The sequence below is a fragment of the Puntigrus tetrazona genome, chromosome 21 (genome assembly GCF_018831695.1).
Source record: "Puntigrus tetrazona isolate hp1 chromosome 21, ASM1883169v1, whole genome shotgun sequence".
Classification (NCBI taxonomy): domain Eukaryota; kingdom Metazoa; phylum Chordata; class Actinopteri; order Cypriniformes; family Cyprinidae; genus Puntigrus; species Puntigrus tetrazona.
This window is the reverse complement of record NC_056719.1, coordinates 392,043-419,435: the sequence shown is the minus strand read 5'-3', so window position 1 is coordinate 419,435 and position 27,393 is coordinate 392,043. Positions and strand designations below refer to the sequence as shown.

Genomic DNA, 27,393 nt, shown 5'->3' with positions numbered 1-27,393 from the left:
CAAAATGCATTCATATTTAACGTTTAAGAGGTCGCTGCGAGAGCGCGTGCAGTCTGAACCGATCAGGGAGTTCGCGCGCGAGGTGTTCGGATCTCTCCTCCTAGTCCTCACACACTTCCTCAAACACGCTCTCCCTCCCTCCGAGGTCGCAGTCCTGCTGTCCGCGTGCGTATTGGCGAGACTCACGTAGCGCGTGCGAGGACCGTCTCAGAAGTGCGTGCCGCTGAGGGGCTGAGCTCGAAGCCCCGCGTGACCGTCCGGAGCCGGTCGATTCCCCCCAGAGACCCGAATGCAGATGGTGCGAGCAGCGAGCGGAAAAGTTTATGACAGCTCTGCTGTTTTCGGTTCACGGCTGCCCCCATGGAGCGTTTTGATTTCACGGTAGCAGCTATAGACTTTTTACCGGGCTGTTTGACTCAGTAATGCGCTTTCATCGGGATTGAATCTCGGATCACAGTGATTCCTGAGTCGCGCGCTGGACTGCTTTTGGGTTTTATTGACATTTTCCACCACTGCTTTTCTGTGGACGATCTTCGGATAGCAGTTTTAAGGTAACGATAGTCTGTTTACGGTCATTTGGATGCTGCTAATGATAAGTTGGCTGTTTGTGCATGTGGTTATTTTGCTGTTGTAAAACTCGTGTGTGTGTGTGTGTGTGTGTTCTTGGCTGTAATGTAAAGGTCACACAGCTCCAGAAATTGTGTTCATGTGTGTCATAGCCACAGAAAGACATAATGAACTGTAATCAGTGTGTACGTGTATGATGTTGTTATTCTTGCCTTTTTATTTATATAGCTGTTTACATGGGTTTTTGAAATGTTATGCATGATTTGTTCAGGAAGCAGCTGTGTGACATGCTGTACTTAAACAAGCATAAAAATATGGACATCATAACCGTCAACTACCCATATACCTTTAAACAAGCCTTTGTAATAAGTTAAGACCTCACCATTGGACAAAGCTAGTTTCATATTTCCACAGCTGTTGACAATTTGAAGGAGAAGTGTTAAAAATAGCTCAGATGTTCCCCTTTTTTATTCAAATATACAGCGTTTTTATTTATTCTATTGCTTTGTTTGAAATACTTGTGGTGGATATCCAGAGGTTGGAGTTCTCAGTTTGAAGGAGCTGATTTTGTTTCAGATATTTCTTCTCATAAATAAAAACAGACTCAAATGCCAGTAAGAGCATAGAGTAATAAATACATGTTGAGTGTGGACTATTTCAGCATGGGAGATTTAATACGCATTGGGAGTTTATATTGAAATCTTTTCTTTTGTAAACATGCAATTGTGATTATTGGCCTTTTTCCCCTCAGGAGATAAACAAGGCATTTAATCAATTAACTACAACAATTGAGATATTACTGAGCTCTTATTCTATGGGCAGAGAAGCATGTGTACTAATAATCTCTGCTCACAGTGAACTGACCCGGCATTTTTTCGGGTTTATGTTGAGTTAGAGGAGGCGTGGAGGAGAACGGCACAGGGGGAGAGGTAGATAGAGATGGAGATAGAAACTAATGAAAGGAAGAAGCAGGAATGAACAACGATCTGTCAGCTCACTGACACTGTAGGAAATGATATCTGGAAGAGAGGAGAATGCACTGTTGGGCGATAATTCACAAACAGAATGGGTTATGCAGTATTTCAAATATTTTCTTTGAAGAAACAGTTAAGATTCTAAAGACGTCTCACTCGTGATGAGTCTTTTTAAACCGTAACATCATATTCAAAACCTTCTGGGGGTCATCTTCCGATCTTCTAACCTTATTACCACGCGTTATGGTGCTTTAACGTTGATGGAGGAACGTTATTTGCCGGCACGGAGAGAGCAGCATCACTGTGGCTGTTTAGAGGACTGATCTCCTTTCATTTTTCCCCATCAAACCCTCTGTGACCCAACGCTGTGATTGTGTTTGTGATGCGGGCATGTCTGTCTCTGTCTCATTCAAGCGTTGCGCAGACTGCAAACCGTCTCATCTGGCGTTTGAGAGCAGCCAAAGTCAGAGCAAAACAGTTGCATCATGTTTGCAGCTACTCTCTTAAAAGTTTATTGGCATCGATGGTGGTTTAAGTAGTGGTTTAAAAGAACATGTTAAGAACATAAGAACTGTTGATTGAATGGTTCATTGGAGAACCCAAAATGGGTTCATAAATTGACTAAAAACAGATGTTTCTGTAGTTTTGCAAGCAGTTATGGCAGCAGTAATACATCAATTAAAACGTGATGGAGAAGAGTGTTCTAGTCAGTCACACATTCACCATTTTTAAGAGCTAGTTTAAAACGTTTGCTGCCGGCTACGTGATTTGACAATTTGAAAAGTGTTCAAATAGCTCAGACGGTCTCTTTTGTATGCAAGAGTAGAGTGTTTTAGGATTTGATCTTTTTTTCAAAACACTTGTGATGCGCAAAGTTTAAAGTTCTCAGTTTTAAGTATTGTGTACAATAAGAGTATAGAGTGATTAATAATTGCGGATTGAAAGGCATGGGCCATTTCATCTTGGTAGAAATGTATCACCCTTCTGTTGCCTATTCTTATTCATTCATAAAATGTATTCATAAAAATAGCTCATCAACCGGTTATGTAATGATGAGGAACAGTTTTGTAGTCAAGTGCATATTTAGCATTTTTTGGGAAGCAACGCTGTGCCATAGTTTCTTCAAGAAGGCGCTACAAAAGGCTTGAATTATGGTCTGCAAAGTTCTAGGTTTAGCAAAAGTTCCTCACCTAGTTGTGAAGGTCTGGAGACTTAAGAATATGGTCTAACTTGTCTAAACAGTCCAAACCTCAAACAAAGAGGCAGTTGGGCGGTCCACTGAACTGGAGTCAGTCATTTTGCCGAAATAGAGAAAGGACACAGCCAAAGCCATCCCAATCCGAAGGTGGCTGCAGTATCATAATCATCAGCATGATCCTTAAATTAACAATTGGCTTCCCGAGTTTCTGTTTTTAGCAACTCTGTTTCCCTTATTCATACGAAAAAGCCAGCAAGTGCCTTCGAGGCCAACGCCCGTTGACTTACCAACCACTTCTGCTAAAATTTCCCCAAATGAGTCAGACAGTCATATGCCTACATGCGTGGTTTTGCACAGATGTAAGGATTCCTCAAGTATTTTAATAAATCGAGAACCTCAAATTACAGTAGTTAGAACCTGACTCGTGACAGTGAGACAGATGTACAGTGTGACCTTTTTAATTTCTCAGTATACTTCACCCAAACGTTTCAGTCATCAGGAACTCAACCTAACGTCAGCGTAATTTTTGCAGTCTGAAATAATTGCAGTGCAATTGAAGTAGAGGGGGACTGTGCCCAAGTTTCAATATTTTTAATATTTCCTTGCAAACATTCCTTACAATATTTTTTGTTACTTTTTAAAAGCCTGTTATGCTCACTGAAAGTATGATTAAACAACAATCATGCACAAAGTAGCCGAAATGTACCATTTATACAGATCCACGAAAACGGCTAAAAAAGCTGGAAGTTTTTGACTTTTTGCACAAATTTGCGTTTTCAGTAATTCTCTGAAATGCACTGTTTTTAAAATGTTCACTTCCAGGCTTTCAAAAATGTCAAAAACAACAAAAAAACAACTAAAACTTACAGACCTCTAACATTCAAACTCCTTACACATACGCTGAGAATTGAGAATAGAACTAGGAAGTGGAACCATTTCTACTTTTGCTAATTCTGAAACATCTAAAGTCGAAAGAAAACAGAAAGCCCTTATGTCATATCCATGTAAATTGAGTGTGCTTTCGTAAGTTGCTTTTCTTTTTTATATTGTTGATGTGTAGATGTCTGAGTTTAGAACAGAAAAGGGAATTGTAACCATTTCTACTTTTCATCTAACTATGAAAGGAAACAGAGCACCCTTATGACATCACACCCACGTAATTCATACGCCACGCGTGTCAATCAAACAGCAGTGACAGCTGAACTCTGACCTTTACCTGACTGCGTACATGCACTCTGCCAGAAAGACGTCTCTCTCGCCCTTCTGTGATTTTGGCAGGTTTTCTCAAATATGTGCCTCGTAGCAAATAGCGTTTGTCTTCCTTTTTAGATGAATGCTTTTTTTCCCCCCGCTAAACTCATTTGCAATGCATTCTGGAAACGCTTAATCCATAAAGGATATGAATTTCATTCCTTTCATTTTCTGTGCTGAAATCTCAATAGGTAACCTAACACGCAAGGTCGTGACGTGGCTAAAATGCATAATTCTGTCTGTGTGTCTTTTCAAACGTCAGTATCTCTAATGCTCTCTGGTCTGGTACAGGGGCATTGCGTTTCACGGTCAGTTGGGCTGAAAGTGGCGATCAGCATTAGCGTAGACAGAAGTGACCAGCAGCTGTCAGACTGAAGCACAGACAGACAGACAGACAGACAGACAGATGGCTGCAACATGCCCGTTTTAGTTCACTCACTCGCAGACACACAAAGAACTGGCCCATATAAAGAATGCATGACCACTCAAGGGATTTACGTCCCTTTGGGGCGACTGAAAATGCCAGATTAATGTATCTTTTCCATCTTAATGCTCCTTTAATAATCAATGTTGTGTGGGTTTTCTTGGTTTTGCACAACAATGGCTGTTATTTAGTTGAAGCTCCAGGGATCGGATTTCTAGTTGATGAATCTGGTGCAGGTGCACTGAACTTTTAGCTAAGACTATAATATTCTGGTCCCTATTGTTCAAAAGCTAGGGGTCAACTGTTTTTGAACAAAAACATTTTATTCTAACAATTACTATTATTTCGCAATACTTGAATATATTTTAAAATACAATTTATTCCTGTATCATTCCAGTCTTTGTCACATGATCCTTCAGAATTTATTCTAATGTGCCGATTTAATGCATAAGAAACATTTTATTATTTTTTATTAATGTGGAAGGTTTTTTTTATACATTATGTCTATATATATAAAATTTCTACACATTTTATATATATTTATATATAATCATTTTATTTTTTTAAGTGCCATTTTTGATTATAAGTATTAAATTGACTTTTAAAACTGATATATATATATTTTAAAATGTATGTAAAACTTTAGTAAAATATTTTGTGTACAACTTTCAGTATTTTATAGCAGTGCAAAAATATTTTTATTTATTTATTCATAAATAAATATTGGCAAAATTGGGTTACATTTAAGCTCGATTAGATCTCTAAGATGTGCAGAAATGTAAAAAACAAATTGCATTAAAACGAATGTATTTCTGTATAATTGTCTCACCTGCAGCATCACAAGCAGCATTCGCCTCCGAAAGCAATGACTGCAATTATTGTTTCTTCTTCTTGCTCTGAGGTGCAAGTAATTTATTATATATGAACTTTAATATACTATATATTACAATTATTATAATATATATGCTTCCCCTAGCTTTCTTAGTGATGTTCAGTGCCAATTTAAAGCGACAGTTTTTTTCTCTTTGACACGTTGGATGGAAATGGTGCTTTGTTCTATGCGTTATTTCAGTTTTAAATCAAATCTTTGGATGGAAACATAGCTAATGATGTCACTGCAGTGCATTCCGGAATCTACAAAAGATACACGAAAATGACGTACAGTATCTCATCATGTATTCAGAACAGCAATCCGGAGTATGCATATAATGCCTAAAATTGTTACCTAGGTGGCCAGCCAGAATTTTTTTTTTCCCGCAGCTCTCGAGCTAGAGAAAGTGGTTCCCGGTAATAAAAGGGCCAAACAAAGCCATGTCAAACACTAAGGCCAGCTCTGTGTGCTCAGCCCTGTCGCATTCCCATGTGCAGAGTAAACATGCTTAGCAAGCAAAGAGTATTAAGCGCGAGCAGATGCTGCACAGCTAACAGGTACAGAAGAGAGATCTCAAATTACACCATTCAAAGGAATAGTTCACCCAAAAAAGAAAATTAACTCTACTTTCCCCCATGCCGGGTGTATGTGACTTTTTTTTTCAGACGAACACAGTAATTGTAAACTGCATTCGTTCTTATAGCTTGTTATGACCCCATGATGGTTTAGGGGCGTATGGGTCGCACACTTGAATATGGTAGATATTGGTATGTTGAATGCTTGCAACCTTTCAGCAGCAGTGGCGAGGAATGAATGGCACCACTAATAACCTGAAATAATAGAGCAGAGACGACAGACAAAACAACCCAATAACGCTCTGTAACGTAACATAGTGACATTTTTTTAACTTCTCGTTTTAGGCATTTAGTATCGCTCAATCCTCGTTCGTCTACGTCATACGTCGAGTCAGAGGTCAGCCAAGATTCAAAACTCGAATCCCTTACCAAAAACATATAGTTGTTGCCAGAAGTCAGTTATAATTTAAAAAATATTCATATTTTTGTTACTAAAACCCATCGATCTGCTTCAGAAGATGCGTTATAGGTTAGTTTTTTTAACAGATATATAGTATTTATGGAGCTTTAAAATAATGGCCACTATCCACCGGCTTTACCAAGCGCGGAAGAGCCAGGATACGTTTTTTAAAAACTGACTGTGTTTGTCCGAAAGAAGAAAGTCGTATACACCTAGCATGGGTGAGTAAATTATGGGGCAATTTAAAATTTTGGATGAACTGTTTCTTTATGGTCTCTTTATAGTTCATAAATATGTGTCGCATAGGATGGAGATGGGCTAGATTCCTGGGCTAGATGCTATTTCTACACAGGGAATTTCTCTTTATAGATTTTCAATTGGAAATTGACGGTCACAAAAGAAACGGCAAGTAGCACTGAACGAAACATGACATTTTAAGCATCCGGTGGTTATTTTACTCAGAAAGTTGGCGAGGATATCAACGAACGTGCACCAAATAGCCAGAAGACTCAAGAGAGATATAAAAACATCTGCAAGTCACATATCTAGGTTTGTCACAGGATGCTCAGGTTAACCGCAAAACAATAGGTAATTGGCTTCATCGGTTTTTCTTGTGTGAGAATAACAGGTCATGTTCAATTTCAGATGGGATTAAATATGAATACACCAGCGAGACACAAATTTCCATCGGCATAAGGCTTGCAGGAAAAGTCTTGTTGTCAAGTAATCCATTATATCCGATCGAGATGTCTGTTGCAGAAGCTTGCACAGGATGTTTTCTTCATCTGTATGCCAGGGAACACTGGCCAAGCTCTGACAGACTTTTCTGAACATTGTTGCTTGGATCTCTCTGTGTTTCATTGATCGATGTTGGCAGACACATACAGTACATTAACTTCTCTGTCCGCTGTAATGAAAGCCGGTGGCCTTCGCTTCGAAGTAAACCGTCCATTGTTTACCTTTTCCAAACGGGTGGTTAAAATTGTTCATTCATTCTCTAAGATTGATCAGAAGTGATTAATAAAGCGTGTGAGTCACTGGCTGAGGTTTCACTGCAGTGAGCGGCTAGATCTGCATGCTAATGTTAAAAAACTTTCACAGTCATGCTGCAGTTATAAAACTCCACTGATCTGCGAATGTACAGTAAGTTATAATTTAACGGATGCTTATTTGAAGCTATTGGCAGCACGTCTCACTCATAATTGGTTTTCTTCGTTGGTTGTTTAACAAAGTCAGTCTAAGATGAAAAAAGGAGCTTCGGCGTCTCTGAAAAAGCAAGCCAAGCTCAAACCGTTAATGGAAAGGAGAAAAGGCTTGTGGGATTGCAAGAGTGTGGTCTTACAATTGTCTGGAAGTGTTTTGGAGGAAGTACATGGTAATCTTGGACTTTGCAGATGGTTAACAGATTTTGAGAAAAGCAAAGCAAGAATTTCGGAATTTTTTTACATTAGAGTTTTTGGCTGTTTTTACAGTATTACATAGTATTTAGATATATTGTGTATTTTATATATATATATATATATATATATAGTATATATATATATATATATATATATATATATATATATATATATATATATATATATATATATATATATATATATATATATATATATATATATATATATATATATATATATATCAAATATTGTAGAATCTTTAAAGAAACTAATGGACTTTTTAAGTGAGGGATTCTTGTCAAATAGGTTTTAAAGGAACAGTTCACCCAAAAATGAAAATTCAGGTTTGAAACTACTTGAGAATTTTCATTTTTGGGTGAAATGTTCCTTGAAATTGTTTAATACATTCATTAAAAACACCATAGTTTTATTTACAGTGATATATTCATGATAATAATGAGCCTGTTGTTTTTACCTATTGTTTGGTTGCAAATACAAATCGCACAGTTAAACAATTGACGATTTCTGGGGATTTTCTGTTAAGTTGGAAATCAGTGTGTTCCGGTCAGAGCCGCAGTCCTGTGAGAGACTGCCTACCCATCTTCTAGCCATAAACATCGGGATTTTGTTCCCTCTGGAGATTTTCTTCTATGCATGTTCCTGTTAATGGACATTGTTCTCGTATTCCCACAGACAAACACGTACACAGTCCCAAGGTCAAAGAGTGTGAGACATTCAGCGTAGGATTCCAGATTTCTGGTACACTAAGATATAAACAAATAAACAGCTGCAGACTACTGTAGTAGAGAAAAGGAAACGGAACATTTTTTTCATAGTTTCTTCACCGGACACACATGTATAATTTCAGCCAAAGATGCAAAATCTTGAACTGTATTATTATTGAAAAATGGTATGCATGACAAATGAGTTCTAGCAATATGGCAAGCAGATAATAAACCGATAAATGGACCAACTCTTTTATACTTTAGACAAAACAGTATACTAAATTCAAGAGTAGAATTGAAAGTTTGATAAAATAAATGTTTTACATCATAAAAAAATACAAAATACGTAATTACATAATAAATGTGATCACACACATCCATCCCTAATTATATATTGTCTTGGCCTGACTATAATGTCCATTATATTGTATATCAGTATGCATATTTATTCCTTTCCCTTATTAATTAATATCAGTTTTTTTGCTTATTTATTTTTTCACACCACAGAAAAGAGATATCTGATCAAAATGAGCATTAATAAGTTATTTCTATTCAGCAGACTGCAGGGAATATTTAATTCATGAACCTCATCAATAAACTCCTTTATGCCAGACAGAGAGGCTGTGCAAGAGGACAAGTCTGTCTCCATCATCAGAAGACCAATCATCCGCCCACATAACACACACACACACACACACACTCATTCACACAGAGACGCGCCCAACTCCTCACCTCCGCTCTTAGCTTGTTAGCCCATTAGCCTCATCAATTGTTTGACATCATAATAGAGGAAAAGAGCGAGGCTTTTCTAAATCTCGCGAAAGCAAACGGCAAACGCCGAAACTGAGACATTAGATTTCATTCACCTAATGTGCATGCTAACGCGTTATTAGCTGCAATTATACACACAGGCTTGTTATGTAGCCTTTTCATCATTCTTCTTTTATACAAAGCAAACAGGAAATGATTTTTTTTTTTACATTTTATGATAAAAATGTGAGCAGTGCTTACACAAGCTAATCTTTTAAGTTACCAGTGTGTTGTGAATGGTTGCCAGAACATTGTTTTTTTGCGGTTGCTAGAGGATTTTGGTTGATTGCTAGGTGATTATTCACCAATCCCTGCTAATGAGGTTTTTTTTAAATCATATCTGGCATCTGCAGAGCACCCATGCCATTATGTTCGATTGAGAGAGGGATAAAAGTTGTTTCAGCAGCATGTAATGGAGATTGTGTCTCTGATTATTGTGGTAAGAGTCTGCGTTTGATGTTTCGAGCGTCCCTGTCGCAGCTGTTGGGTCTTCAGAGAGGAGTTTATAGATGGGAAACTTCAGTGACGCCCCACACAGACAGCAGACAGCGCTAATATATCACAGAGCCTTAGACTTGGCAGGGTGACAGAGTTTTACTCTTCTGTGTTCGTGCTGCTCTGTATTCACAGCCTTGTTCAAACCGGGTGCATTAGAATAGTCAAATCTCAAAAACAAGCTAAATAAACAGCATCTGCGTGGAGTGGCCCTATTGTAGAGCAGGCAGGTAACAAAAATAAGTGGTTGCGTATGTGTTTGTAAGGTTATGTTCTGAATTTAAATCTGCCTGCATTAGTTGCTTTTCAAAAATAGCATGCTTTTCAATGTTTATTAAGCATTTTGTATCACAATTTAGCTTAAAATTCAAAAAATTCCTTTAATAATGAAACATATTTCCGAGTAGATTTATTTTTTTTAATGAGAAAATGCTTGCATTTGAAAACTTTTGCTTCCAGAATGGATTTGGGCCTTAATAAATTTGTGAAATAGATGCCTAAAAATATCTGCCCGACACGTAGTGCAATCTTAAGGCTTGAATGATGTAAAAACTTAATTGTTGCCAAAACAAAAACACGTTTTGGACAACCCTGGACTCGTTGACGAAACTTGTCACAAACTTTTAGTGGAGATTTCAGGTGTTGTGAAATGTGCAATGTAAAAGCATTTTGCAGAAATGTAACCACAGGCACCTTTTTCCGTTTAAAAAGCGGAAACTTGTTGAAAAAGATGCATTATGGAAATAAATTTGAATTCATCAGATTAGGTATTTAAATAAACTAAAATGTGTGACGTTGCTTAGAGTTCATTTTTGGAAACGGGAAGGCTATTGCACGTTGCGCTCGTGGGATACAGTATTACAAGCTTTTGGCAAATGCGGTATGTCACCCTGGTATTCCGTGCGTGAAAAAAATTAGCACGCTCCGCACAGTTTACATACTGAGTGCTGCAGGTATAATAAGAGTAGTGGGACAGACGTGATTCCAAACACACTTTGCTATGTGTTTATGTGTAAATGCGTGTGTGTGTGATGGCTGTGCATCAGAGACTTCAGCAGGGTCTCAGTCCCAGATGACGGTAGTCGAGCGGACTGCTAAAGCAGCACATCTGGAGTTCATCGGAACCCACACACTTACACACACCGCCACCTCTGTGCTTATGACAACGTGGCAGTGCTGCTTTTCCCACTGTGAAATTACTGTTACTGCGTGCGACAACATGACATTACAACTTTATAGCCCAGCTACTTTTGCACAAGATGGGTTTGCATAAAATACAACTAAAAACCTAAAATGCATCATTTGTAGAAAGCAGGAGCAGCAGCATTTTACAAAATATTACCCAAATGCTGGGAAGTGACTGGAATTGTCTAATCGTTCTTTGAAGTAGTTCATTTACATGATTTATTCAAGTGAACCGATTCACTAGACTCAGACTTTTCAATGCTACGTATGAGAGAGAGTGCAAAACCACATAAAATTCATATAAATGGTTAAGAGATTTTGTTTAGATGCTAAACAAATAAATATAAGGTTGTGTGTTAGCATCTATGATATGAAGAACCGTTTCATTGTTCCGAGATCCATGCAAAATTGTTCTTCACACTAATAAAATTGTTATTTTAATATTATTATTTTATCATTTATTTAATCATTTAATTTATTAATAATTTGTGACCCTGTACCACAAAACCATCATAAGTAGCGCGGGTATATTTGTAGCAGCAGCCAAAAATATGGGTAAATATGGTGTAAATAAATATGGTGTAAATATATCGTAATATATCATAACATATTAATTACGATTAGTAAAAATATATACATTTTTGTTTAGTAATATGCATTGCTAAGAACTTCATTTGGACAATTTTAAAGGGGATTTTCCTAATATTAAGATTTTTTTTTTGCACCCTCAGATTTCAGATTTTCAAATATTGTCCGATCATAACAACCATACAATAATGGAAAGTTTATTTATTAATTTTCAGATAATGTATAAATCTCAATTTTGAAAAAAAAACTATATATACATACCATTTGCAGTTCAGGGTCAAATTTATGGGTTCTTCAAATTTTTTAAAATGCTTTTCTCAAATGGTTATTTTAAGAACTGTTCAATGAAAGGTATATTGAAGAACGCCGAATTTGTCTTTTGAGGCATCGTCGGAAAAACCCTTTTGAAACTTTTGTTTTTAAGAGTTAACAAACAGCAATTATCTACGAGCAGCTTACTTATAGTTGTTGATCAGTGTTTAATGTTTAAAATTGGGAAAAGATTTGGTATCGAAACTGATCCCATCGCCAAAAATTGGTGAGCACAGTATGAATGTCCCGGTTTGAACCATTTTTGGATCTACGGTGCTGTCAGCTTTGAGAAACACCGTCACCGAGTTTATTTCCGAAACTGTTTGAGGAAATTAGATGCAGGGGCGGTATTTGAGAATCCTGTCTGGAGCTCAACGTGTTCTGGCTCTGCCACTGTCTGAATCATTAATGAGGCAGAGAGCAAGAGAAAATAAGCCCTGACCTCTAAATATGACACGAACAAGAGGATTACTTCTGCTGCTACTTTTCTGCTCTGCATGAGAGCCTAGCGATTCTTCAGAAGATACAATATGTTCACCTCCAAATCAGATAATAAATCCTGAAATAATCTTCTCAGGGTTATAAAAGATAATGGTGAGATTAGGCTTAGAATTTTGAGGGTTTATAGTGAGAATTATGATTATATTTCCTGATGTTAGCCAAGTTTGCTGAGTTAAACTATGCTAATACAAAAGTTGTAAGTTCTTTTTTTTTAAAGTCATTAATAATTTTTTGATTCAGCGAGGATGCATTAATATTAAATATCAAATCAAAAGTAAGATTTTCAAAGATTTCGTTACAAATAAATGCTGTTGTTATTTTTAATTTTCACCGTCTTGAAAAACCAAATTTCACAAATATTGGCCAGTCGTCATATTTCTGAAGGATTGTATGTCACTGAAGCTGAAAATGTAGTTTTGCATCACAGAAATAAAATACATTTAATATATATATATATATATATATATATATATATATATATATATATATATATATATATATATATATATATATATATAAAGTTACTTTAAATTGTAATAATATTTTAAAATATTACTGTTTTTGCTGTATTTTTGATCAAAAATTGCAGCCTTTGTGAGAATAAGAGATTTATTTACACTGGGGAAAAAAAACATACACATATGTAAATATTAGATTAAATAGTTGTTTTTAATATATTTTAATATGATATACCCAAAGTTATACATATGGGGTATATAGCGACTTAAGGTTTTGTGTCGCTGGAATATATTTGTAACAATATCCAGAAATAAATTGTATGGGTCAAAATTACCTTTTTTTTAAATAAATTTACTACCTTAAATATATCACATTTTTTATAGGTAATATTCATTGCTAAGCATTGCAATTTTCTCCTTATTTTAATTATTTTCCACCCTCAGATTCCAGATTTTTAATAGTTTCATCTTCAGTAGTTGTATATTGTACTTACATCAACAGAAAGCTTATTCATTCAGCTTTCAGAATATGTATAAATCTCAGTTTCATTAAATCGACCCTTACGACTGGCTTTGTGGTCCTGGGTCACATATGTTTGAATTTTATCAAAATGAAATGAATGTTTGGACTAATTGTCAGTATCCGATGTTTACTGTAAAAGAAACTCACTTAAAGTCAATATAGAATACGTTGAGATTGAGAAAGCTAAAATTTTGATCGGGACTTGTTTGTAATATCTTGCTGTGTAATATCTTGAATCTTAATATCAAGAGTGCATCTATGAACCTCATGCTCCGGAAGAATGAGGTCGCTCTGAGAAAAAAAGACCAATTGCGCTGAAAGTCTCCTCAGTTTAAAGTCCAGTGGAGCTCTTTGATTTGAATGGAAGAGTGAATGGAAGAAAAAGGAAATAGCACACACACACACACACACACAAAACAGTCAACATCAAGCATATGTGCTGAGGCAGCAGGTGACAAATCTCCACTGACAGGCGTGATATGATATTGATATCTTGATGGGCACAAATGTGAAGATTCGGGTCTGGCAGCTCGTTCCGCTCCTCCTTCTCTGAAAGATTGTATCTAAAATCATAAACACTCGCATAAAACACCCTTTATAATTTCATGCCTGCATGTCTGGCTGTCAGGCTGTCGCTTAAATGAACGTCAGGTGTTTGGCCGACTGCCTTGTTTTGCAGATATGTGATTCCCAGTCTTGCGCCTCTTTTGGCTGACAGATACACACTTATGATTCCAGCTCCCAGCAACTGTTTAGAAGTTCAATTTTTAATGCTTTGTTCCTGGACGGCGTCCCCTGGCTCTGGATTTTAATCTGTTGAACAGAATGTTGTTGCGGGAAGGTCTGGTGAGCTCGTAGACTCACGAAAAGCACAATGTTATTTAATCTGCTAACGCTAGATGGGTTCGCTTTCGGGAAGGTGGGAGAAAATGGAAAGGATGAATGAGAGGGAGCAGGTTGTGGAGGAGAAAAGTCACCTCTGGTGAACAGATTTGCTGAGCTTTTATTTCAAATGCTACCTGAACTCATAAAGCTATCTTTGGTCAATGGGAAAGTTAATGTCAGTAGGTCATAACATAAAACTAGCAGGGTCAAAGGTCAGACTGTGACATAATGGGGTGACTTGCTTGGGTTTAAGTCCTCATGCAGTTTTTTGTTCATTACTATTTATTTTAAATAATTATATTTATAAAGCTATATGTATGTATGAGCTGTATGTATGTATTTGTATTTTTTGCATATCCTCTTTTTATTCTATTTTATTCATTAAGCATGCATTTAATTGGTCAAAAATGTCAATAAAGACATTTTTAATGTTTTAAATGATATCCGTTTTAAATAAATGCTATTCTTTTAAACTTTCGATTCATAAAAAAAATCCTGAGAATGATGTATCACTATAATGGCTACTTAAAATTCAGCTTTACCTTCATAGGAATAAATACTGTTGCGTATAATATTATATATTCAAATGTTTTAAAATAGAAAAATGTAAATTGTGTTAATATTTCACAGTAAATTTTTAAATATTGGTCATCAAATAAATGCAGCATATTTTTTTGATTTTCTAATAAAATGTACTATGCATTATAATAATGTTAAAATAAATATAATAAATCATTATTTAATTTTTACTATATTTTCTAGTGTATATTAATATTATATATTATATCAACATTGTATAAATAAATATTAAAAATAAATGTAATTGAAATACTACATAATAACAACCACAACAACCAAAATTGATCATATTATATTCATTTCTGCATTTGCTTATCTTGACAAATGCAAATGTGGCACGGATGAAGTGACTCATATCACAGTTTCAGTTATATCCTAAGTTAAAACTAACTCTCCTCCTCTATTTCAGGTACAGGAAGGTCTTTGTGTTCGGTCATGGGCGAGCAGGCTGGCAGCGCGGGCAACAGCCCTCAGCACGGCCGTGGATCAGCCAGACAGGACGTTCTCCGCTGCGGGTGGCTCCGGAAACAAGGAGGCTTCGTGAAGACCTGGCACACGCGCTGGTTCGTCCTGCGTGGGGACCAGCTGTACTACTACAAAGATGAGGACGAGACCAAAGCTCTGGTGAGTGGCTGCTGACTCGTGATCTCATTGCTCGCTCATTTTTAAAGGGGTCATACGATTGCTTTTTCAAGTTTTCCTTTCTCTTTGGAGTGTTACGAGCAGTGCGTAGATGAGACTAATGTTTCGAAAACAAAGAGATGTTCTTTATAAAAGTTATGACATGTTCGAACCCCCCTAAAACGGCTCTTTTAAACATGCCCCTCTTTGACTCCACCGCCCAAATGTTTACGCAAAGAAAGAAGGCGGAGCTATTATTCTCTCTGTAGTGTTGTTGATGCCGGCGCCATGTTCTGGACTTAGTTTGGGCTTCCAAAAGAGGACTAGAAATGAGCGGTATGAGTATTTACAACACTGTTCCAGAATAGATCGACCTGAATATTGGAGTGTGTTCGGCGCATTTACGGAGGACTTTTATTGTTTTTGTGCCATAGAGCCGGGACAAAGCATCACGTTACAGTAAGGGGCGTAACACGTCCAGCACACACTTGAGGCATTCAGCCACGCACTGGGTAGCTGGCCAATCAGAGCACACCTCGCTTTTTCCCGAAAGACGAGCTTTGTAAAAATCCTTAGAGGAGAAACAATGACGTACAATATGTGGAAAATAATGTGTTTTTTAACTTAAACTGCATAAACACATTGCATCACACCAAATACACAAATTAATGATCTTTTCATCGTACATCACATGACCCCTTTAAAACTTGGCAGTTGGCGTCTTCACACGCAAACACACACAGATGTGCACATTACGTTGTTTAAAGTCTATCAGTTCATTCACACGGCATTCTCCCGAGTTCTAACCTCATGCCAAGATGCAAACAGGAGAGGTGAGGACAGAGTGACCTGCTTTTAACCTCAACTGAATGATGGCTTGTCATGGTTCTTCATCTAACAATGGAGATTTTTATCCTCGAGGTCATGCAGCTGGTCCGGTGTAGGTGGACAAAAGCGTTTGCTGTGGAATCAGGCGGGAACTTGAGAATGTTCCATAAATCTGCCTTAAAACCGTCCCGTCCCGTGCCTCCGCTGAGAGAAAGACCGGCTCTTTGCCCACAGGAATATTAAAGATTTATACCTTCACGTCCAAGTTTTAAGATTCGTCTCCTCTGTATCTTTGAAGTTCCATGTTCAGCTTTAATTTTCATGTTTAATGCACTGTTCGAGCTTGTCGCGGGTTTCGTCAGCAGTCAGATATTGGATTTCAAGGGTAGGCAGCTTCTTCGTTCAGGGTTTTCATTGACAAAGCTATCAAAGGACACTGAATACGACTTTTGAAGGAAACGAGAGGCTTTGAAGTTCTTCAGACGACTGTATTTGACGTTTTTAAGACACTTAGTGAAGGGTCTACTTTGAGCAGTTCTGATGGAACAACCCTTGCAATGACATTGCCCATGTTTTCATTTAAATAATGCAATAACTCTTGATGTATTCAAAATAAGTAAATATATAATACTAAAAAAACAGTCTTAACACAAAGTATGTAAATTGCAATTTATTTATTTTTATTACTATTACTTTTATTATTATTATTATTACTGTTATAATACATTTGTATTATAGTGATCACATTTTATCTTTATAACATTTGCATTATATTATACTGCATGTATATATATATACTGTATATATGTATGTGTGTGTGTATATATGTATATAAATAAATATGAGCTGACAGTATGTATATAACTTCATAATATTATTAAGTATATAACTACATATATACATTATACTACTTATACTTTGTTAAAATAACAGTGTCTGCTTTATGGTAATACTATTTTTTTATAATATATACTTTAGTATTAATAATACTCAATACTTTTATTTTGTTTATCATAATATGCACTCTTGTGTGTAATAGTAATATTCCTTAATATTACAATAGTATCAAAAGTATGTATTACTCTATTTTACTTCTTTTACTTCATATATATATATATATATATATATATATATATATATATATATATATATATATATATATATACTCCCTCTGCCCTAAGCTATGTGAAGTGTTTACGTTTAGTGGAAGCTGAGGTTTGCGTGAATCGACTTGTTTGTCTGTAGCCTATTGTACGAAGTTCTATTGTACATAAGCCGCCATTCACAGTCTCTAAAGCAGTTTGTGGGTCAAGTGTTACAAACATTTCTGTCAAAATAGTTCAGTTATTGATTGATTCCCATTCATGTGTTGTCTGTGGGTTAATCCCTCACTGTGTCCGGACTGGTGCTTTTCGATAGTGTATTGTGATTTAATGTTTACATCTCTGCACATATGGGTGTGTGTGTGTGTGTGTGTGTGTGTTTGAGTGAGAAAGCAATGATCTCAGACATGCTTCGCCATGACCAAAGCAAGTGCACGAATGCAAAATAACAGCACAGCCTAAATCAAGCCCATGTGCCTACAGATGAACTAGACATTTATCAAACATCAAAACAGGATATACTCATGTTTTTTGATCTGCTTTTTGTTCCAGAGGCACTGCTGAGTATTTGAAGAGCGAATGGAAAGACAGACATGAGTCAGTGACTGTTATGACAGGCTGTTGTTGACACAATAACCAGGCTTCAACCATAAAAGAGCCGCTTTTGCCTTTTCTTTGCATATTGTTTAATCATTGGCATAAACTATTCCATATGTGCGGAGCTAGTCAAAACAGTTCCGTGGCTGTGTGCTGGTCTCAGAGGTCTCTATGGCAACGGTTTGCAGTGTTGCAGTGAAAACCACTGACAGCACATCAGACAGAAGATTCAAATCATGTTTTGACTGTCTGTGCTGAGACAGAGAGAGAGGAAAGTATGTCTGCTCTGCATTCTGCAACCGTCTAATGAGAAACAGACACTTGTTCACTGTTAAACAAACAGGCTTTCTCAAAGTTCTATCTATCTATCTATCTATCTATCTATCTATCTATCTATCTATCTATCTATCTATCTATCTATCTATCTATCTATCTATCTATCTGTCTGTCTATCTATCTGTCTGTCTGTCTGTCTGTCTGTCTGCTTTTTATTATTACTTTTATTCAGCAAAGATGTTTCAATTCATCCTCTATATTATTATTATTATTTTATATTTGTTATTATTTATATTTTTTATTATATTTATTTTATTAAAACAATTTTCTACTTTTAGTTAGCAAGGATGCATTAAACAGATCAAATTTGAATTTGATTTGAGTATTTTATTTTACATTTTATAATATAATGTAACAGAACAAATAATGTACATCATTTTACTGTAAATATATTATAATATTACAAAATCTATATTTGAAATATATATATATATATATATATATATATATATATATATATATATATATATATATATATATATATATATATATATATATACACACATTACAGTATATACTTTATATACATTAGTATATTTATATTCATGTAATTTATATTATATATATGGTATCTAAAATATTAATATAAATGGTATAAATATAAATATATTTCATATTTATATAAACAAATATATACATGCATATATACTTAATAAATATACACAGCACTAAAAACTTATTATGGATGCAATTAATCACAATACATTTTTAAAAGCACTAATTATGTTTGTTTTGTTTTTTTACTGTGTATATATATTGTATTAAAAAGATAATCAACACCCACTTTTATGGGTTATATTATGTTTTATTATTTTTTTTAATTATTTAATTATTTTACGGTTTATTTCTGAAAAGATGGATTACAATGTGTATTATATTGCTTTAAAATATAAGGCAGGAAGTGTTTACGAAGATTGCATTTTTTACTTAAAAAAGAAACACGGTTAAACACAACGGCCTGTAATATTAAAATGCTGCCGTCATTCAGCTTCTGCATTCGAATATAAATAAACGGTGATATTTAGTCTTTCTGCAGCTTTCAAAAGATCCTTCAGCTCAGCGTATTGACAGAATCAAACAGTAAGAAAAATGCTCCTGTCTGATAGCAACGGCTTCAAAGCCTTTGAACAATCTGCATATGTGCAAACTTTTAAAGTCAAGAGCTGCTTTTGATCTTTTAAATGCGGTAGTTTTGTGAAAGTCGGCACAGCGTGTTTATGCGAGAAAAGTTTGTGAAAACGCCTTCTCCTTATAAGACCTCGCTCTTCGCTGTGCGTGTCTTTCTTAGATAGCAAGAAAAATGACACTAAAAGGTTGCAAGGTACTAAAAAAATCTGTCTAACGTCCCATGGTGCACTTCTTGTTGACATGCACAAACAAAGCAATACATTTCTAGTCATCCCAACAAAAAAACATGACACCGAATGTCTAAAAGTATGCGTCGCCCGCTTCTTGAATAGCATTTAAACGCATCTTAAATATGCATGAGCCTCGCAGCATGTCATTTTCATTGGCCACGATTTAGCCCAGCCTTTCCAAACACATTCTGTCTCGGTCCATCTCTCCATGCAGGCTGCACGCCGAAGCATAAGAGCCGGACGGCAAACGGAAAGAGCAACCGACGGGCTACAATGCATCAGTTGTTCTGCTCAGTTTCATGAATGAGGTCCCTTATGCTCTTCAAGACATGGAATATTACAGCCTGCCAATAAAGACAATACAAGACCTCTAAGCGAAGTGAACGCAGACGTACATTTTGAAGGGTTTGTGTGCGCCTCTAATGTGTGAGGAGTGTCTTATGTGTGCTTGTAAAGACCCTTAGAAACAGGCTGTTTTTGATACGCATTTTTGCAACAGTGGAGTTTGGGGGCGAGTTTTTTTTAGAATAACAAATAGTATACTTACGTAATAGTATACTTGATACATAGACGAAATGCAAGTATAGTTTTTTTTTGTGTTGTAATGTAATATATTTATTTTTATTATAACCAATTTTATTGTAAATTGCATTATTTTTTGTGTAACATTTTTTTATGATTTTAATATATTTTATTTACCGCCATTCAAAAGTTTGGGGTCAGTAAGAATTGTTGTTCTTTTAATACTTTTATTAATCTAGCATGGAAGTAAAAACATTTATAATTTTACAGGAATATTTCTATTTAAAATAAGTTCTCACTCATATTAGAGCCTTTTATTTATTTATTTATTTATTTTATTAACAAACATTTAACCGACATTTTATTATAGCGTATACTATAGATTTGTTATTATTGTTACTATAGTAACCATTTATTTTATTCATTATATAATATATCATATATCATCATGTCATATATAATATCATATCATATTATTTAAAATATACTTTTTGTAAACTGTATTCTGTTTATTCTGTATGTTATTATACATTGACATCTTAAATATATATTGTGTTAAAACAGATAATCAACATACATAAATTAGTGATTAATATTTATTTTTGCTGTTTACTTTTATAATAAACTTTTGAATGGTAGTTATTTTAAGTTCTTATTTTCTTCAGTTCTTAAGTTATTTTTATTATGTTGTGTATAATGGTTATTATATTATTTTTACTATAACATAATTAATATAAGAATTAAAATAAATATACATTTCACTGTTTATTTATTATCAACTATATACCGTATATATATCACAAAAAATGATTATTTATTTAGAAGATATACATTCAGAATTAAAGGTACAATTGTGTACCTATTAGCTTCAAAAAATGTAGACTTTAAGTACTAATATGTACCTTTAAGGTACCAAAATAGACCCTTTAGTTATTAACATGTGCTTTTTGAAAAGGTACCAACCCAGTGATAGCTTTTGTATCTTTATTGTGTAGCTGACAATTAGTTCTGATGCCTAAAAAATATTTCTTATTTCTAAAATGATATATAATTATAACAAATTCATTTATAGAAATTGCTTTAAAAAGACATTTACCATTTTGAAAAGTCATAATTCACACACCAGGGACGGAGTGTTACAGTACAGCTGGATAATTTTATTTCAAAAGAGCTTTTTTTCTAGATACGACCCTTTTAAAGTATATAACAATAATTTATATCCTGCATCTCTCTTTTTTCTCAAATAAAGGCGAGCAGCGAACCAAAGACAGGTGCATTAATCCCAACTATCTCACCTGCAGCATGTTCCTCGCTTGCTTTTATTTCTCTACCACGCAAACAACCAGGTGAGCTTGTTTTAGAGATGGAAAACTTGTCTGAAAGTAGGGCACACAGAGACAGTTTGTGCAGAGCCCGTAATCTCCCCGAACTGTCACTAAGCCAACAGAAACATGCTCTGCTAACCAATGCGTTGCAACACCAGAAGCCAAAAAAAGAATGAGAATGAGATACCAAAGTTACATCACACATGCTTGTCAGAATAAATCAGAAAATTCATCAGTTTGTAGTTGAGGAGGGCAGTGAAGTGTAATTAAGACGTCCCAGAATGCAACAGAGCCACGAGAGGTGATGAAGCACTATCATTAAAGTGGCTGTTAATTAGCATCTTCATTCAAAGCGATGGCTCCATTAGTTACCTGCCTCATTAGCGTAATTGCTGTCTCGCATTCGGGTGCATGAACATCTGCCCCCTAATGTTCCCCCGAGGAGACGCGGCGTTGCGACTCGGACAGGATCATATTCTCCGTGCCTGCTTCTGGTCATGTGGAGTTATTGAACTTGACACAGAGAGAGGCTTTGTGCACGTGCGTCACTGGTGTTGCGTTAGGCGCGCGGGGTTCGTCACAACAGTGCGGTGTCGTGTGCGTCTGTGGCGTTTGGAATGCACTGAACGGCTGCTCGCGGGGTCAGGGGTCACCTGCTGCCGTGCGGAGAGGGGCATTAGTGGGCAGGGAACCGATGTATGTGGGTTCATTTTATGCACTGTAATGTACACTGATGTTCATAAATGGGTTTTTGTTTAGCTGCATGGTTTGCATGATTATTGTAATTCAGTTACATAATAATTGGATATGCTGGGATGACACTAAGGTTGGATGAAGTAGCAAACCTCTTGAAATAAAGCTGGCAAAATGTTTCATTTATTGTTATTTAATTTTAGATTATTGTATTTTATTTAAAATAATATTTTTTTATATATATATATATATATATATATATATATATATATATATATATATATATATATATATATATATATATATATATATATATATATATATATGTGTGTATATATATATATATATATATAGTTAAAAATAAAATTATAGTTAAAACTCTTAACTATAGATATAGTTAAAAATAAAATTATATATATATTATTGATTATTGTATTTTATTTAAAATAATATTTTTTATTATATATATATATATATATATATAGAGAGAGAGAGAGAGAGAGAGAGAGAGAGAGAGAGAGTTAAAAATAAAATTTTATATATATATATATATATATATATATATATATATATATATATATATATATATATATATATATACAGTATGTATATATATTTTTGCAGTAAATATATATATATATATATATATATTTTTTTTTTTTTTTGCACCTCATTGCAATGATAGCTGTACAATCCTACAGCACTAAACCGGTCTTGCACACACAAGTATATGCAAAATGCAATCAAATCCCTGATTATATGCACAGCTGCATCTGCCTTCATGAGCTCATTCACTGATGTGTCCTGAATGACCTGCTGAGCCACCGTTTCCTCCAGCACTTCCTGTTCCACTGACATCAGAGGTGATCCGGGGAGCCGAGCACCTTTCGCTGCTCCCTAAACAAAGTCCGAGGCATTAGTTACAAAGCAGGATGAAAAAACAATGCTGAAAAGAATCTGTTCGCAACGGAACAGGCAGCGTCAGCTAAAATGAATCACAGGTATGAACAGAGGGTGTACAGACACCTGAAATGTTCATTCATACAGGATACGAGCCGTTAACTTCAAAATCAGGAGGGAATGTGCTTTCACAGAGAAAATGTGCTGATCTACATGCAGTTTTTAGGGTAAGGTTATGGCTTATTATTTTTGCTAATCGATGTTGTGGCTCTGAACGCTTTGCTTTTAAATCTAAAAATTGCTGAGGAAGTTCGATATGAAACAGTTTGATCTCGTTCTCTGTCTTTGAATACGTGTCAGAGGAGGACTGGAGAAATTTAGGAGACATCCGGACAGACAGGTTTACGAAAGTCTCTCTCTTTTGTGGATTTGTGGATTTTTTGGATCAGCTGTGGTTAAGAACAGAGTCCAGTCTGAATATCTTCTCTCTTTCAGAAGTTATGCATGACAGCAATTAGTATTCTGAGCAGATTGAGGTTACGGCTGTAACTTTTATGTCTTATTTCTGTAATCTTCTTTATGTCTTTATGCGCTCCTTAAATCTTTTCACCATCCATCCTCCGGTGAACAAAATGTGTGGCGCTATAAACTTAACTGCATGGTGTATAATCGCCGTAAAAGTTTTTAATGAGTCTCGTCTGATTAGATTATAAAACAACAGTAAACACAATAGCTCTTTAAAAAAGCTATATTTCAGGCTGCGGAACAGATTTGGAGAAGTTTAGCATGGATGCTCTGCAGTGAATGGGTGCCGTCAGAATGAGAGTGCAAACAGCTGATAAAAACATCACAAGCAATCCACGCCACTCCAATCCAGCAATAAGATGTCAAATAGTAAAACAGATTTGTTGTTTTATTGGAGGAAGCATTTTTATGCAATCATATTTTAGCAAAAAACAATGGTTTAAGGTTAAAACACTAATATTTTTTACAAAGTTGCATTTTCTTACTTCATTAGATATTAACTAATGGACTGGAGTGGTGTTGTAGATTATTGGGATGTTTTTATCAGCTGTTTGAACTCTCAGTCTGACGGCACCCATTCACTGCAATGATCAATTTCTCCAAACCTGTCCTGATGAAGAAACAAACTCATCTTGAACTCTTTTGTTTATCGGTTACTTTAGCTGCCTTTGCAAAACTTTGAGAGCGTTCGCTTTGCTCTTTGTCTAGGGTTCGTAGATCCTATTAGTGGTAGCAAACAATGGTGGGACACCGATTTTAGAAGCAATTAGCGTCCAGTGCTTAGGCATAAAGCTCTGGCCAAAGGAATTATCTCCATTGCATTTGTCATCTTTCCTAGATCATTTGCATTTTATCTTTGGGCTAAGCCAGCTAATTGGCCTTAGAAAGCACTTAGTGACTGATGCCATTAGAAACGACTCTACATTACAATCTAATCATCTTAAATGAGTTTGCTTTCACTGGAAAAATCATATCTGAATGTCAAGAGTGCAATGTCAGCTTTTTTGGGTGTATTGGTAGACTGGAACCATAAAAAAGCAGGCTTATTATAGTTAATTAAAAGCAAAATTAAACAAAAATGAAACATTTTTTTTTAGATATTTGCTAAATAAACATTTCTCATTCTCATCATAAAACCTAAACACTATATCATATTTAAAAAGAACAATAAAAAAAGGATAAACAATAAAATGACAAATTAATTTAAAATTAAAATAAATAAATTCTAAATATTAACAATACATAAATGGTATTTCATTAATTTTAGAATAATAATAATGACACAACAAAATTACTAAGATTAACCGCAAACGAATGAAAATAAAGTATAAAAAACTAAGTTTGTAAAGCAGGGTTATTATGGTGAATAAAATGTAAAAAATATTATTAATAATAATAATAATTGTATATGAACATAAGATGTAAAATAAAATTTATTTTTGTTTCAGTTATTTTGCCAAAAAAATTTTTTTAATTTTCATCAAAAATAAACACTATACAATCTACAACATTATACAAAAGCACTATACAAAAACACTCTAAAAACTAAAATAAAATATAAAATAAATTCTAAATAATAATAATTACTAATTTGTATTTTATTAATTCTAAAATAATAATACAGGGTGAAAAATAAGCGATATAGAACAACTATTTAATACAGAGTACATTATGATAAGGCAATCTCAGCCTGCATTTCCTCAGGAAACATGGGATTTTATTCAGTAATGAAGATTTTGTCCACTATTTATGTGTGTTTTGTATTTGCAGTCGTTGTTAAGAGTACTGGGTCATTAACAGAACACGCTAACGTTAGCAGTCGAGTTTCTTGTGAGGAGTTTTATGTTTTAGTTGGCACCGAAGCCGCACACTACGCTTCGGAAACATAAATCACTTTTTTAAAGGAAAGGAAAAGGTGAAGGTAGCCAATCTATTTAACCCCGAGGGATAATGTCGTACGATGCTGCGCGATCTCTGCCGTTTCTGACTGTGAGATATGAAATAAACAGATTCAACAACAGCAGACGTCTGCTCAGAGTGAATTTGCACCTCGTCGAACACAACAAAACAATGTACGCGAAGACGAAAGACCCCTGAGATGTCGCGTAGCACGTTACCCCAGAAAAAGCAATTTCAAATGAATCATGTGGCCTTTTATGTCTCTCGTATTATTCATTATTGGTCATCGGTATGCTAGGCTAGCTGCCAATTTGACATTTAGCCTCTTCGCCATTATTGCTTGAAATTGGGGCTCTGAAATATGAAAAAAAAAAATCATTTTTCTGTTCCTGCGGCCTAAATGAACATTGATTTTTTTTTTGGATGCAATAAATATCTAAAGTCTCTTTTGTTTTGATGCTTGTGTTTTTCGAAATTTAATAGGCAGTATACGTGCGTAATAAAATGGGATGGGATGAAACATTTATACGTTGAAGAAGCCACGCACTTCGAAATATTTTAAAGCATAAAACCTCCACCATTAGAGCTTTTAGCAAACAAAAGGAAAATGATTGTGCTTCATTAAAGCGACTCACAAGTATAGAGTTTCCAGCAGACAGTTTATAGAGCGTACAGTATATTTAGCCTAGCGCACTAATAAAACCAGCCTATTTGCTGCAGTTATTCCAAAGCGTTTGCTAAGTGTATAAATGTGGATGTAGCAAGTAAGGTTTTATTGGTGGACTAGGCTAAATGTAGACCTCTATAAAATGACTGCTGGAAATGACAAATGCATTTGCACTTGAAAGCAAAATGTAAACATAACCATTTAAAAAAAAACAAAAAAAACCTCAAAAATCAGCCCTTTTATTAAGTGAAGTCTGAATTTAGATAAATATATGCACATTACTGATCAATAGTTTGGGGGTCAGTAAACTCATTTTTTTTGTCAATTAATAAAATTTTTTTTTTTCATGTTTACAGCAAGGATGCATTAATGATTAGATTAACAATGTTACAAAAATTCTATTTAAAATAAACAATGTTTTTGTCTTTTAATTCATCAAAAAACCTGAAAAAGACAATCTTTTGTAACATTTGTTTTTGCCAATTTAATTTTATTTATATTAAACTTTTAAATGGTAAAAAAAAAAAAAAAAAAAAAAAAAAAAATATATATATATATATATATATATATATATATATATATATATATATATATATAGAGAGAGAGAGAGAGAGAGAGAGAGAGAGAGAGAGAGAGAGAGAGAGAGAGAGAGAGATAGATAGATAGATAGATAGATAGATAGATAGATAGATAGATAGATAGATATATGTCTGTGTTTACAGAAAAATTATGTTGACAGTTTAGCTTGGCATCAGAGGAATACATTTTTAAATATATTAAATAGAACACACTTGTTTTGGATTACATATACAGCCTTGGTCAGCACCTTCTGAAACATAATTAAATAAATAAATAAAATAATAACAATTATATATATATACAATGAATATATTAATAATTATATATATATATATATATATATATATATATATATTTTTTTTTTTTTTTTTTTTTTTTTTCTTTTATTACTTTTTTCCACTGCTTGAAAACTTCCCCCAACACACACACACACACACACACACACACACACACACAAACAAACATACAGACTATGTGGCCTATATATCTCTGTTGCCAGATACTGTATATAGAGCATCTCACGGGGGAAAATAGTACACTGGCCAGGATGTAGGTAATGGAAAGTTGAGGTTAATCACATTTCTTAACTGCTGCAGTCCGCTTGTTTGTAGACCTCCTATCTACAGGTACACCGGCCTCCAAACCTGATTCCATCAGGT

General features: G+C 34.8%; 1 protein-coding gene across 1 annotated transcript in view; it reads left to right on the top strand.

Moving 5' to 3' along the window:
* Positions 1–138: 138 nt before the first annotated feature.
* The window catches only part of arhgap24 (Rho GTPase activating protein 24), a 92,100-nt gene continuing 64,845 nt past the window's right edge, over positions 139–27,393 (top strand). The window contains exons 1-2 of the mRNA XM_043221719.1: positions 139–551; positions 15,191–15,405. Coding sequence (XP_043077654.1) covers positions 15,217–15,405 — 189 coding nt within the window. The 5' untranslated portion in view covers positions 139–551; positions 15,191–15,216. The remainder of the gene's footprint in view (positions 552–15,190; positions 15,406–27,393) is intronic.